The sequence below is a fragment of the Engystomops pustulosus genome, chromosome 1 (assembly GCF_040894005.1).
Source record: "Engystomops pustulosus chromosome 1, aEngPut4.maternal, whole genome shotgun sequence".
Lineage (NCBI taxonomy): Eukaryota > Metazoa > Chordata > Amphibia > Anura > Leptodactylidae > Engystomops > Engystomops pustulosus.
Genome location: NC_092411.1, coordinates 118,505,677 through 118,519,162, shown reverse-complemented (window position 1 = coordinate 118,519,162; position 13,486 = coordinate 118,505,677). Strand labels below are relative to the sequence as shown.

Here is a 13,486-nt window from a genome sequence, read left to right as displayed (position 1 = left end):
AAATAAAGACAATGGAAAAAGAAGGACATATGAACATATTTCTTTAATAAAGTGTATTACAAAGTTCACTATTTATGCATTTTGTCAAAAGTTTCATTACACATTAAGCCATTTTGAGATACTGTATGTATCCTGATACTGAGTGCGTATTCGATAATAAAGGGCTTTTATCGCCTCCTGGAAGTAAAAGGAGAGTAATTAACTAAGCAGTATAATTGTGTGATTGACTGATATTATTGTTCAAGTCTTACCAGCCATAATAGCTGTCTGTCAGTGGTCACCTAGGGAAAGAAAGAACTGTATACATTCTTGAGAATGTTTCATAAAAAACAAAACTCTATAGTGTTGGGGAAACTGTATTATTTGTCTGACGCAAGTATAGTCATAGTATACGTGTGCAAATATTTTAAGGTGCTTTTCTATGTGGTCATCCCTTACAACAGAGTAAACACAATAACTAATAGTTTTAACATGGTTATTTTGCCGTATGGAGTACATTTAACAATAATACCATAATATTGCTTTTGATCCACCCAGCCATCTCCCTGATCCACCCACTCACACATCCTACAGCCCTGGCTGCACCCATCATTTAAAAGCCATAAAAACATTGGTAAAAAAATATATATATACTTAACGGGGGTGGATGTGATGCGCAATAATTATTTGTTAGTGTCAGCTGGATCGCCTTTGTGACTACACAATAAGCTCAATGCTGGGGATTATCAACAGCAAACATATCAATATCTAAAATATGTTGTGGTTGCAGGATCTCAATCAGTAATCTATTCACAGACATATCAATACCCTATAAGCATGGAAAATAAGATCAATAAATAACCTTTCGAAAATGTGTTTTCTAGAAGAGGACTACCATCAAGTTCTACCTTCACACTAGAAGACAGTGCGTACCAAACATCTGAACAGAGCACAATAGAAATGGACAATGACAACGATGCCTTTGATGTCTACTTAGTAAGTCATTTCACAAATGGATATATACACTAGAAGATTCCTAGCATCTAGACTTGACTAGTCTTTAACTACAGCAGATTTCTCATCAGCATCTAACACTGTGATAAATGAAGAGTTAAAACTGACCATCACTGGTCCTCTAGAATGAAAAGCAGACAATCCTATTCAAATAGTAGAGTTACTTCACAACACAACTGTGTATGTGAAGCCCTGTTTGTAGATGCCTCCACATCTATACCATGCATGAGTGAACTGGCTGTTCTTTGGGCTTTCAAAATATAATGATTAATGATGGGCAGATCCATCAAAATTTGGCCGTGTAAAAACCTCACTCGGGTTTGATTACTGACCCCCATTAGTGACACCTGTGAACGGTGCCATCGCTGTTTGCAGGTATTCAATGTTTAAACGCTGATGGCAAACTCGTCAATGGCATTCAAATTACCCTGGCCACGTGTTGGCCCTAACATGCCGGCCATCCTTGGTGCCGCCATTTTGAGGAGGATTTTTGCTCCCTATTACATTATGTGGAAGCAATGATCTTCCCCAAAATGGCAGTGCCCTCTGCCACTTGCTAGTGTCTGTGTGCAGGGTTTAGTCATTTAAATGCCAGCGGCATAACCATTGGCGGCTGTTAACGGGGGAAGTTTTGAGTCAAACCCAGGCCAGGTGTCAAAGTTTGGGGCTGGTTGCGAACAACTTGAACCCGAACTTTGGTATGAACTACCATTTTTTTCTGACTATAAGGCGCACCATCAATAAATGCCTGTTAAAATGTCTAGGTTCATATAAAGGTGCACCGGATTATAAGGCACACCTGATTATAAGGATGAACGACCAGCAGGTGGCAGACCTGTGCACAGTTCAAGGCAGCTGTTGTCTGTAAGTACAGTTCATATATAAGGCGCACCTTTGATTTCTGAGAAAATCAAAGGATTTTTTGTGCGCCTTATAGTCCAAAAACGACAGTAATAATGATATATGTGATGTGTGCCATTTGGGACCGCACTTAGTTAGTCAGAGCATATTGGAGAGTTTAAGCTAACTTAGCAACTTTTGAATGTGGCATCTAACTTTTAAACATAGCAATTTTACCTGTTGTTGCACTGAAAATCACAAGATACCACTACTTTAATTGCAATTATCGAGCTGTTGCATCTGTGACATAATTGCATAAAACTTGGTAGTGATGGTAAACGTAGCAAACCCCTTTGCCAAATGAGATAATCTCATGAGATAATCAAATTCCATACTGTCATTCTCTTTGGTTTCATCTGTGACGAAAGATGCCATCAATATGAAGGATACATTCAGAACAGTACTGCTTTATTGTGGATCCCTTCCCAATTGATGGAACAACAGTTTGTTGAGGCAGTTAATCCAAAAAGCTAACAGGGCTCTGATCAGTGACCTATATAACAAAATAGAGCCTTCATAAAGTGCTGTGCGCACCAACAGCATTTTATCCTGACCTAGCTTTTTCACATCCAAACATGCTGTGTTAGTTAGACTATTGATGCAGCGCTGAGCTGGCTGCCACTTATCTTTTCGAATGTGTGCTCTTCCTGTATGTTCGCTTTGTCAGTACTGTCCATATTGTGATGCAGTTGGAGCCGAGAGATAATACAGCAAGATGCCACAGAGAATGTTAACCACAGCCCTGCTGTTCATTTGTCCTGGGCCTCTGTCTACGTGTGTTCCAGGATATACAGGGTGTTGGCAGTCAAGTTCCTTCCTTATTTTCACTAGCATGAAGTCAAGTTTGAATAACAAATAAAGAGAGGCCAGAAAAAAGCATTAGTCAAATAGTGTACAATCCCCAGTCACATCCAAATGACTTCATTTGTTAACATATGGCAGCATTCTGCTCCAAGATAACTATGTAGCTGCTGGAAAAGATTGTTTTCATTTCATATTTTATTACTTTTTATTTGTGATAATATGTTTTAATGTGAGCGTGTGGGTGAGTGAGATATTGGGAAATATTATGAAAACATACAATATTATACTTAATGCTTATGCTTGACTCTTTCAGCACTGAAAAGTACGGTCATTTAAACTTAACTTAATGTGATGTCCATTAGAATACAACAATTTTTCCTAAAGTTAACCTTTAGACTGTCACCATGGCATTGCAGTCTAATCTGTAAGCAGCAAGTTATAGAGCAGAAGTAGCTGAGCATATTAATATATAGTGTTGTAGTATAAGATTCTGTATAACAATCATTTTGTTAATTTAAATCTGTGATACATTTGGATAAAGATGTCCTAAAGTGGCTTAGAGACTTAAAGGAAATCTACCATTTGTGAACCAAACATACCTTGAAGAATGAAGAATGCTGTAGCGACGCTGATACAGAAACATATCTTGTTTAAACATGTTACACTGAGCTTCCTAAACTGTCCAGACAGGACTAATCAACCTGAGCTGCATGACTCATATATAGAAGCAATTGATTATTTCTTCCTGTCAGGGAAAACACAGTGATTACATCATTCTCTAGAGTAGTGCATAATTAGGGTAAGAGGAGAAGCGCAAAGCAAGCCACAGTATCGAAAGCAAAAACCACTCAATTCAGGAAATAAACAAGATATGTTTCTGCATTAGTGTAGCTACAGCATTCTCAAGGTATGTTAGGATCACAATGCATAAAAACAAATGGTAGATTTCCTTTAAAACCATGTATCCAGGAAGAGGAGTCAACTAAAGATACTGCCTACGGTATTCCTAATCCTGGAATGTTAGAATAATGAGATTACATATTGATGAATAAGTGACAGGTTCAACTGAATCTTTTCTGATAAAGCTATACATCAAGTATAGTAAGTTGCACTACCTTAGTACCAGCCACTAGCTCAACTATAGTAAACAGCTGCACAATAGTATTAGTAATCAAGTATAGTAAGAAGCAGCATTCTAGTACTTATTCTCAACTACAGATTTAAACTTTACTCTAGTATAAGTCAAGAATAGTAATAACATGTAGTACCGTACTACATAGTATGTTATACCATAGCACTCAAGTATAGTAATAAGCTGTATTCTAGTACTAGTACTTAAATATGGCAATAAACTGTGCTCTAGTATTAGTACTCAATTTTAGTATTAAGCAGTACTCTAGTACTAGTACTCAAGAATATTAATGATATGTACTCTAGTATTAGTACTCAAGAATAGTAATCATATGTACTATACTGAAGTAAAGTAATTAGCTGTACTCTACTACTAATATGAAAGTATAGTAATAAACTGTACTCTAGTATTAGTACTCAAGAATAGTAATAAGCTGTAATCTATTATTAATACTCTAGTATAGTAATCATGTGTACTCTAGTACTGAAGTAAAGTAATATGGTATTCTCTAGATATAGTACTAAAGTATAGTAATAAGCTGTACTCCAGTACTAGTACTGAAGTATAGTAATCTCCTATACTGTACTGTTAGTACGCAAGTATAATAATAAGCAGTACCTAGTATTAATATTCAAGAATAGTAATAGACTTCAGCAAAAAACAACTTACTTTCGCCTTTCTGCCATATGGGTTGGTGGTGCACGGAAATTCAAGGCAAACACAAATAGACATAGAATAGAATCCAGTACTTCATCCTCCTTCTTATACAGAGGTATATTGGCATGGATTATACACATCAGATTTAAAACATAGAAACAAACGACACTATTGCCCATGAGCAAGTGTGATGTGAGCAGCATAAGCTTACCTGAATGACCAGCCCGAATGTTTAGAGAACCGAACTGAACTCAGTAGTGGCCCACATTTATCAAAAACACTGCTCCCTTTTTTGGTGCACCTTTTACATAGAGCGTGCAACACAATTCTGTCGTGTCACAGTAATAAATGTGGTGGGCGCACATTCTGACTGCGCTTCAGAACACCCATTTATGGGAAGAAATTTGTGTTGTTTGGGTATAGTACATCCGGGACCCTTTTTAAATACATGCACAAGCATTTTGCATGTTCTTTCTATTGCAAAGTTAGACAGAAAACTGGTCCAAAAGGCTTTAGTAAATGTGAGCCAGTATGTCAGTTCAGTTCCGGTCTCTAAGCTTTTGGACCGGACATTCAGGCAAGCTTACGATGTAAGTGTGATCTGGGTAAATCACTCACTTGTGCGCAATAGGCCTAAATCTTGATCTGATCTTGATCTAAGGCCAACGCCAAAACGTGTCGATCATTTCTATGTTTTATATCCGATGTGTTTAAACTATACTTCGAATAAAGATTGCCATATATGTCCAAGAATAGTAATAAGCTGGAACCTAGTATTAATACTCAAGTATAGTAATAATGTAAATGTATAGGTTTTTACTACTGGGATTGTGGTACCATAATGAATAGGAATGTCTATGTAGGAGATAAAGTACTGGAGAACACCATATATAAATATCCTCACCCATATTTTAAGTTGAGTATCACTAGTTTTAAATAAAGGCATATTGTTGAGATTGTTTCTCATGGATTGTGTGAGAATAAAAGTGATTACTTTTAGAACAGAGTATCCCTAGAAGTGATATAAATAGCTCCATATAATAGAAAGGAAGCTGCCTATTAAAATCATAAAGAATAATCAGCTATTTAATATATGAGCTGAAGGCTTTTGTGTCTATTCTACTTTGAACTAGGTATTACAGAATGGAGTCATGATGTAAACCTGTGTGGTAACCTTATTGTTATTAAACACTAACAGAAGCTACCACCAATCTAGTAATATGGTGCCACCTATTGGTGGAATGGTTATAAGAACAAGACGGGTCCTAGTTCACACCTGGGATGTCTGGCTTAGATCAAGAATAGATCTAGAATATTTTGTCTATGAAAGAAAATGAACATAGCTTTATCAGATCAATTCCTTGTGGATAAATGCGCCCTGGACATCTTTGTAGAGTGATAATAAGGCGCCAGAAATAATAGCATATTTATCCTCTTGTTATTGTGATTGCGCTTTTGGTTTCTTACCATACTCTGCTTACTACAAGTGACTACCAGAATCTTACACACAAGCCATCTGGGTTCTAGTGAGAATATTAATGCCAATGTTCATTCCCCATGGAAATAAATAGTCTGATGTTTAATCAGCATTTAATATAAAATAATATAAAAAAATAAGTGGCGTCTGCTGTGCCAGCACAGCTACCAGGCTATGCTTTGTTACTTGGGTTGCTTACTTTTCCACAAATGGGTTACATGTGGAGTTTAACTCACATTTTAGTGGATTTGTGGTGCACGTTCTTCATGAGTCTGGCGCTTCCTGCACTGTTCCGACAGAGTGCACCTTTTTTTGGTGCACCTTTAAAATGGAGCGTGCGACACACATCTGTCGGACTTTGCATGTTAAATGTGGCGCAATGTGCATCTGTGTCATGTGAAGAATCGTGCACTAAAGAGACAAAAGGGTCGTAGGCGACACATATGTGCAGGGCTGGATTATAGGCGGGGCTCCCTCGAGCCCCGGGGCCCCCACCATCTTGCCCCCCCAGGGGCCCCCACCAGATTGCACCCCCGCGGCTCCCCTCCTGTGCCACCACCTCCCTGAAGCCCGACCACCCCCCCGCCACAGGTGACTTCCATCTGCCCGCCTCCACGGCATAGGTCACCTCCTCCCCACCCGCGCATCCGCCTCCATGTCAGAGCCTACCGCCCCCCCCCCCCCCCGTCCATCTCCCTGCAAGGCCGAGCCGCACGCCCCCAGCACAGTCGACCGCCAACACGCCCACCCATCCACCTGCATGGCCGAGCCACCACCCCCCGCATGAACAAGCAACTTCGCTACAATGCTAGTACTCCCGCCGCCCCCCGCCCAAAAAGCACCGGCCCTCCGTAACTCCCTCCGTCCTCCCCCCCCCCTCCCCGCTTGAAAAAGCACCAGCCCTCCGCAATTCTCTCTGCGCCTCCACCCCCCACGCTGGAAAAAGCACCCGCGCGAACACCGCCGCCCCCCTTGCCCGAGCAAGCAACCCTGCCGCCCCTCGCCCAAAAAAGCACCCGCCCTCCGCAGCTCACCCCGCCGGAAAAAGCACCCGCCCAGAAAACACTGTCCCCCCCATCCACCTGGCCTTACCAGCAACCGCATATACATCCCCCCAGACGTCCGTGTGAATGAGCCCTAAATATGTATATACTGTGTATATATGTGTATGTATGCATCTACTGTGTATATATGCATCTACTGTGTACATATGTATATACTGTTCATATATGTTTATACTGTGTATATATGTATCTACTGTTTATATATGCATCTACTGTGTATATATGTATATGCTGTGGATATATGCATAGATGCATATACTGTATTTATACACGCATAAATTTATATGCACATATATAGGTGCACCTTTAAATATATGTATATATATATATGATGTGTTTTTGTATATGCTGTTTATATGGTATGTATGTATATGCTCTATATAGTGAAAGTGTGTGTGTGTTGCTGTGCGGGCTGAGGTGTGGGACTGCATATCTGGTAGGGGTGCAGGTAGATATAAAGATGTGTTACTGGGGATGAGGCGGCTATATGTAGTGGTGTTACTGGGGGCGAGGCGGCTGTATGTAGCTGTGTTACTGGGGAGAGGCGGCTGTATGTAGCGGTGTTACGTGGGACGAGGCGGCTGTATGTAGCTGTGTTACTGGGGGTGAGGCGGCTGTATGTGGCTGTGTTACTGAGGATGAGGCGGCTGTATGTAGCTGTGTTACTGGGGGTTAGGTGGCTGTATGTAGCTGTGTTACTGGGGATAAGGCAGCTGCATGTAGCTGTGTTACTGGGGTTGAGGCGGCTGTATGTAGCTGTGTTACTGGGGGTGAGGCGGCTGTATGTAGCTGTGTTACTGGGGGCGAGGTGGCTGTATGTAGTTGTGTTACTGGGGGCGAAGCGGCTGCATGTGGCTGTGTTACTGGGGATGAGGTGGCTGTATGTAGCTGTGTTACTGGGGATGAGGCGGCTGAATGTGGCTGTGTTACTGTAGGCGAGGCGGCTGTATGTAACGGTGTTACTGCGGGGATAGTGGATAGTGAGCAGGAGGACGTGTGTGCACGCTACAATCAGTGGGGGCCTCCACCAGATTTTGCGCCCAGGGGCCCCCACCAACCTTAATCCGGCCCTGCATATGTGGCGCGGACACTTTTTAAATACATGTGTAAGCAGTTTGCATGTGAAAGAATGTGCAAAATGTGACAGAAAACTGGCATTCGGTCCTTAGTACATGTGCTCCATTTTTTTTCTAAAGCAACTAAAACATAGCCAGGTACAAAGAACAGGAAAAAAGTACTGCTATTGACCAGCAGGTAGCAATATTTCAGGCATGGTCTACACATAGCATTAGGATGTAAATATTTTCCATGGCATCAGAAGGTGATTAATAGGACTCAGACGGAGCATCCATAATACATATTCATGTAAAATGAAATATTCATTTGGTTCACGTCTCAGTAGCCTAATGGAGTATAAGTTGTATTAATTTTTTGCAAACAAATAAAAGACCCAGGTGTCTATTTATTCTGGTTTCATTGGCAAGACTTGAGCTGGGTCCCTATCATTCTGCTCTCTCTAGTTTGTGTGAAATGTTTCTTGTTCTGATGTTTTAGTTACACTCGAGGTGAAGTCTATTACTGCCCTGCCTCCAGATGTAACCTGGTCTATGCATGTCATTTACCTGTTAGAATACAATATACAACTGTATAAATGATAGAAAAAGGAAAGAGGGATAGGAAGATATGATTGATACTAGAGTTAATGTTATAGTTTTTTGGCACAGCGGATGGCAAGTAAAAGGGGGTTTCCAAGAAAGGTGATTAAAAAAAAAAAAAACAGATACTGTAATTTGTCTCTAATATAGCGGTTTGCCAGCAACACTGCACTGCACTGCTGATAGATGGGGGTGCCAGGGGTCTCACTGATCAGCTACTATACCTATATACTACTATATAGATAGATAATTACTAGTTATGGTGCTCTGAAAACTCTCCCCCAGTAACACATCTACATCTACGGGGCGGCTGTATGTAGCTGTGTTACTGGGGGGCGATGCGGCTGTATGTAGCTGTGTTACTGGGGGCGAGGCGGCTGTACGTAGCTGTGTTACTGGGGGCGAAGCGGCTGTATGTAGCTGTGTTACTGGGAGTGAGGCGGCTGTATGTAGCTGTGTTACTGGGGATTAGGCGGCTGTATGTAGATGTGTTACTGGGGGAGAGGCGGCTGTATGTAGCTGTGTTACTGGGGGCGAGGTGGCTGTATGTAGTTGTGTTACTGGGGGCGAAGCGGCTGCATGTGGCTGTGTTACTGGGGATGAGGTGGCTGTATGTAGCTGTGTTACTGGGGATGAGGCGGCTGAATGTGGCTGTGTTACTGTAGGCGAGGCGGCTGTATGTAACGGTGTTACTGCGGGGATAGTGGATAGTGAGCAGGAGGACGTGTGTGCACGCTACAATCAGTGGGGGCCTCCACCAGATTTTGCGCCCAGGGGCCCCCACCAACCTTAATCCGGCCCTGCATATGTGGCGCGGACACTTTTTAAATACATGTGTAAGCAGTTTGCATGTGAAAGAATGTGCAAAATGTGACAGAAAACTGGCATTCGGTCCTTAGTACATGTGCTCCATTTTTTTTCTAAAGCAACTAAAACATAGCCAGGTACAAAGAACAGGAAAAAAGTACTGCTATTGACCAGCAGGTAGCAATATTTCAGGCATGGTCTACACATAGCATTAGGATGTAAATATTTTCCATGGCATCAGAAGGTGATTAATAGGACTCAGACGGAGCATCCATAATACATATTCATGTAAAATGAAATATTCATTTGGTTCACGTCTCAGTAGCCTAATGGAGTATAAGTTGTATTAATTTTTTGCAAACAAATAAAAGACCCAGGTGTCTATTTATTCTGGTTTCATTGGCAAGACTTGAGCTGGGTCCCTATCATTCTGCTCTCTCTAGTTTGTGTGAAATGTTTCTTGTTCTGATGTTTTAGTTACACTTGAGGTGAAGTCTATTACTGCCCTGCCTCCAGATGTAACCTGGTCTATGCATGTCATTTACCTGTTAGAATACAATATACAACTGTATAAATGATAGAAAAAGGAAAGAGGGATAGGAAGATATGATTGATACTAGAGTTAATGTTATAGTTTTTTGGCACAGCGGATGGCAAGTAAAAGGGGGTTTCCAAGAAAGGTGATTTAAAAAAAAAAAAAACAGATACTGTAATTTGTCTCTAATATAGCGGTTTGCCAGCAACACTGCACTGCACTGCTGATAGATGGGGGTGCCAGGGGTCTCACTGATCAGCTACTATACCTATATACTACTATATAGATAGATAATTACTAGTTATGGTGCTCTGAAAACTCCTTTTAACTATGTAAATTCTAGCTCACAAGTTATCAAATGCTCAATGTCTTCAACTTTTTTTATTTACAGTAAAAAGATGCACAGATCCCCTTTGTGAGAAACAGCTTGCTGTGACAGCGGGTCTTATGTGAAGAGGCGAGTCACTGACACTTTCTATGGACGTGAGAGCGCAGTTATGTCTTCTGCCTTGATCTGATACTTTGCTGGTGGAATGGGAAAGGACAATTAGTTGCACTTTGCGAATGGAACTGTGAAGAACTCTTACAAAGCATTGAAGTTTCTGCTTCCATTGCTGCCATTCACCTTGTATGTTGGGGTGACCATTACCAAGAATTCACACAATGCTTTCTTTGCATGTTTTCCGCTGTGAATGGCATGACACATGACATGTTGACCTTCCAGAACACCATGCAAAAGATCATAAATGCAAAAGTAAATGAAGTAGTTTTAATTTCCTCAATCTGAAATTTCGAGGTCTGTCTTGTTGGGTTGCAGTATAATTTCATGGAGCTTCTGCGTACTCATACTTCCTGACGATCAGCTTCAATACAGATGTTTTCAATATGTTTACTATAGACACTGAAGAATATGTGCTGTTTATAACTTACGCCTTATGTTGTGTACATACTGTCTTTGAAATATTGTGATCTAGTTTATTGCTTGTAAATGACAAATTCTATAATTTATTTAGACAAAATTAACTGTATACTATAGTTTTATGGATGAAAGAAATAAATATTTTGTTCTCAGTATTTTGTGTATTATTTCCTATACAATGCCAGTTATAACCATTTCTTGTGCTGTCCCACTATAACCCCAGTACATACAGCCATGACTGTTGCCTTATCCAGAGGATTCTGCCAGTGCCAGGTTATTAAGTAATTATAAAATATCAGGCTTTCCAAACTGTCATGTTACAAATTAAAAGGACCTGGTCATCATAAAAATTGATTGTAGTCTGCAGCATTTTAAAAAGCAAATAGAGATATAGGGGCAGATTTCTCAAGTGTCTGAAAGTAAGAATATTTCTAGTTGCCCATGGCAACCAATTACAGCTAAGCTTTCATTTTACCAGTGCTCATGAATATTTTAAAGGGGAGCTGTGATTTGTTGCCATGGACAACTGGAAATATTCTGACTTTCAGACACTTGATAAATCTGCCCCATAGGGTCAGATTTATCAAGCTGCCTAAGAGTAAGCACATTCCTACTCTTAGGCAGCTTGATAAATCAGCCCCATAGTTTTTTGTTGAAAAAATGAAGCGTAACCTGTCCTGTTAAGGGAACCTGTCAGGCACATCTAGCCTTCCAATCCATTTTTAGTGAGTTGCTCCATACGATGATATTGAAATGAGCCAGCAGCTCCTGTGAATTATAGGATGACACCCCCCCCCCACACACACACACACACACACACACTCTGAACCCACTGAGCTGTCCTGAGTCAGGCTGCAACACCCCCTTCCTCTGTATTCTCATAAACATGCCCACTGCACATATCATATCCACCCATTTTTGTGGCACAGCTGAGCAGGAGGCATGCACGGGGTGTGTTTACTAGTGGACATATATGGAAAAGGTAGTTCAAACCCGGCCTGGGTCATCTCAGAAACACCGGGCTGACTCAATTCACAGGACTACCTAGAAAAGATAATGGGGGGGGGGGGTTATTTTATAATTCACAGGAGCCGCTCACTCATTTCAATATCATTATGTTAACCAACTCAGCACTGGAAACCTTAGGTTTGGGCCTCAAGATGTGCCGGACAGTTTCTCTTTAAGGATCAGAATATAAATAAGTGTTAAAAGAGCAATTTACCAATGTTCACAACTCCCTCCGCTCAATAACATACTGCATGGGGGAATCAGGAAAGATAGAACTTGGCCTACAGGTATCTAAAAAGTAAGACCAGCTCAGTCCTTTGGGGATCGCTGGATTCCATGCCCTCTAATCATACTGTCCTTGTACAGATGAAGCTACATTTATTATTGTTATGCTTTGAACTCATTTGAACTCATCCTAAAGCATTTTATGTGACATTCCTCTATATAAACTGAACCAGTTCTATGACATCATTGTGTGTATTATTCCATGTAGTCTTATGACAATTAGCTTGTGTCTCATGACCAGCCTTCTATGACACTGCTGTGTTTTTACCTTGTAATATGATGCTGTTTTTACTGTACCTGTACGCAGGGCCGCCGATAGGGCAGTACAACTGGTACTGCCCTATGGGGCCCGGACTCTAAGACACTAGGGGGGGGGGGGGGGCCCGGCCGCAGACTGTGCGGTCTGTGCTGCACAATATGTGTGGGGTGGAGGCGCCGGGGGCCGCTGGTTAACCCCTTCCCGACGCGCGCCGTACTAGTACGGCGCGCGCCGGGTCCCGGTACATGGAGAGGGCTCGCGGGCCGAGCCCTCTCCATAGCCGGTAAGTCTTTGCTGCATATTGCAGCAAAGGCTTACCGGTAACACCCGCGATCGGTGCTAGCACCGATCGCGGGTGCTTTCACGGAGATCGCCGCCGGCAATGCTGCCGGAGGCTCCAAAAAGATGGCGCCGCCATCTTGCCGTGGATCGCCGCTCCCCGATGACGTCACGGGGAGCGGTGATCCGTTGCCATGACAGCTTCGGGTCTCACGAAGGCCCGAAGCAGTCTCGTTTTAACCCATTCATTACAATGTGCTATCAGCACATTGTAATGAATGAGGAGTAAAATCCCCATATACTGCCATATTGCAGTATGGCAGCATATGGTAGGATCGATCAGACAACTTAGGGTTAAAGTACCCTAGGGAGTCTGAAAAATAGTAAAAGTAAAAGTAAAAAAAAGTTTAAAAAAAAAAAATTATAATAAAAAACCTAAAAATTCAAATCACCCCCCTTTCCCTAGAACTGATATTAATATTAATAAACAGTAAAAATCATAAACACATTAGGTATCGCCGCGTCCGAAAATGTCCGATCTATCAAAATATAATTACGGTTTTTCACTGCGTTTAACCTCGTAACGGAAAATAGCGTCCAAAGTCAAAAATGACATTTTTTTGCCATTTTGGAAAATATAAAAAAATTAATAAAAAGTGATCAAAAGGTTGCACAGTCCTAAAAATGATAGCAATGAAAACGACATCAAAAG

At 41.4% G+C, this 13,486-nt stretch overlaps 1 protein-coding gene across 4 annotated transcripts in view; it reads left to right on the top strand.

Moving 5' to 3' along the window:
- Window positions 1–11,098, top strand: part of PIP5K1B (phosphatidylinositol-4-phosphate 5-kinase type 1 beta) — a 100,475-nt gene extending 89,377 nt beyond the window's left edge. For 3 of the 4 annotated variants that reach the window (XM_072151354.1, XM_072151329.1, XM_072151338.1), the window contains exons 14-15: window positions 864–975; window positions 10,416–11,098. In XM_072151354.1, coding sequence (XP_072007455.1) covers window positions 864–975; window positions 10,416–10,418 — 115 coding nt within the window. In that variant the 3' untranslated portion in view covers window positions 10,419–11,098. The remainder of the gene's footprint in view (window positions 1–863; window positions 976–10,415) is intronic. The other variant, XM_072151344.1, reaches the window with a different exon arrangement.
- Window positions 11,099–13,486: the final 2,388 nt, after the last annotated feature.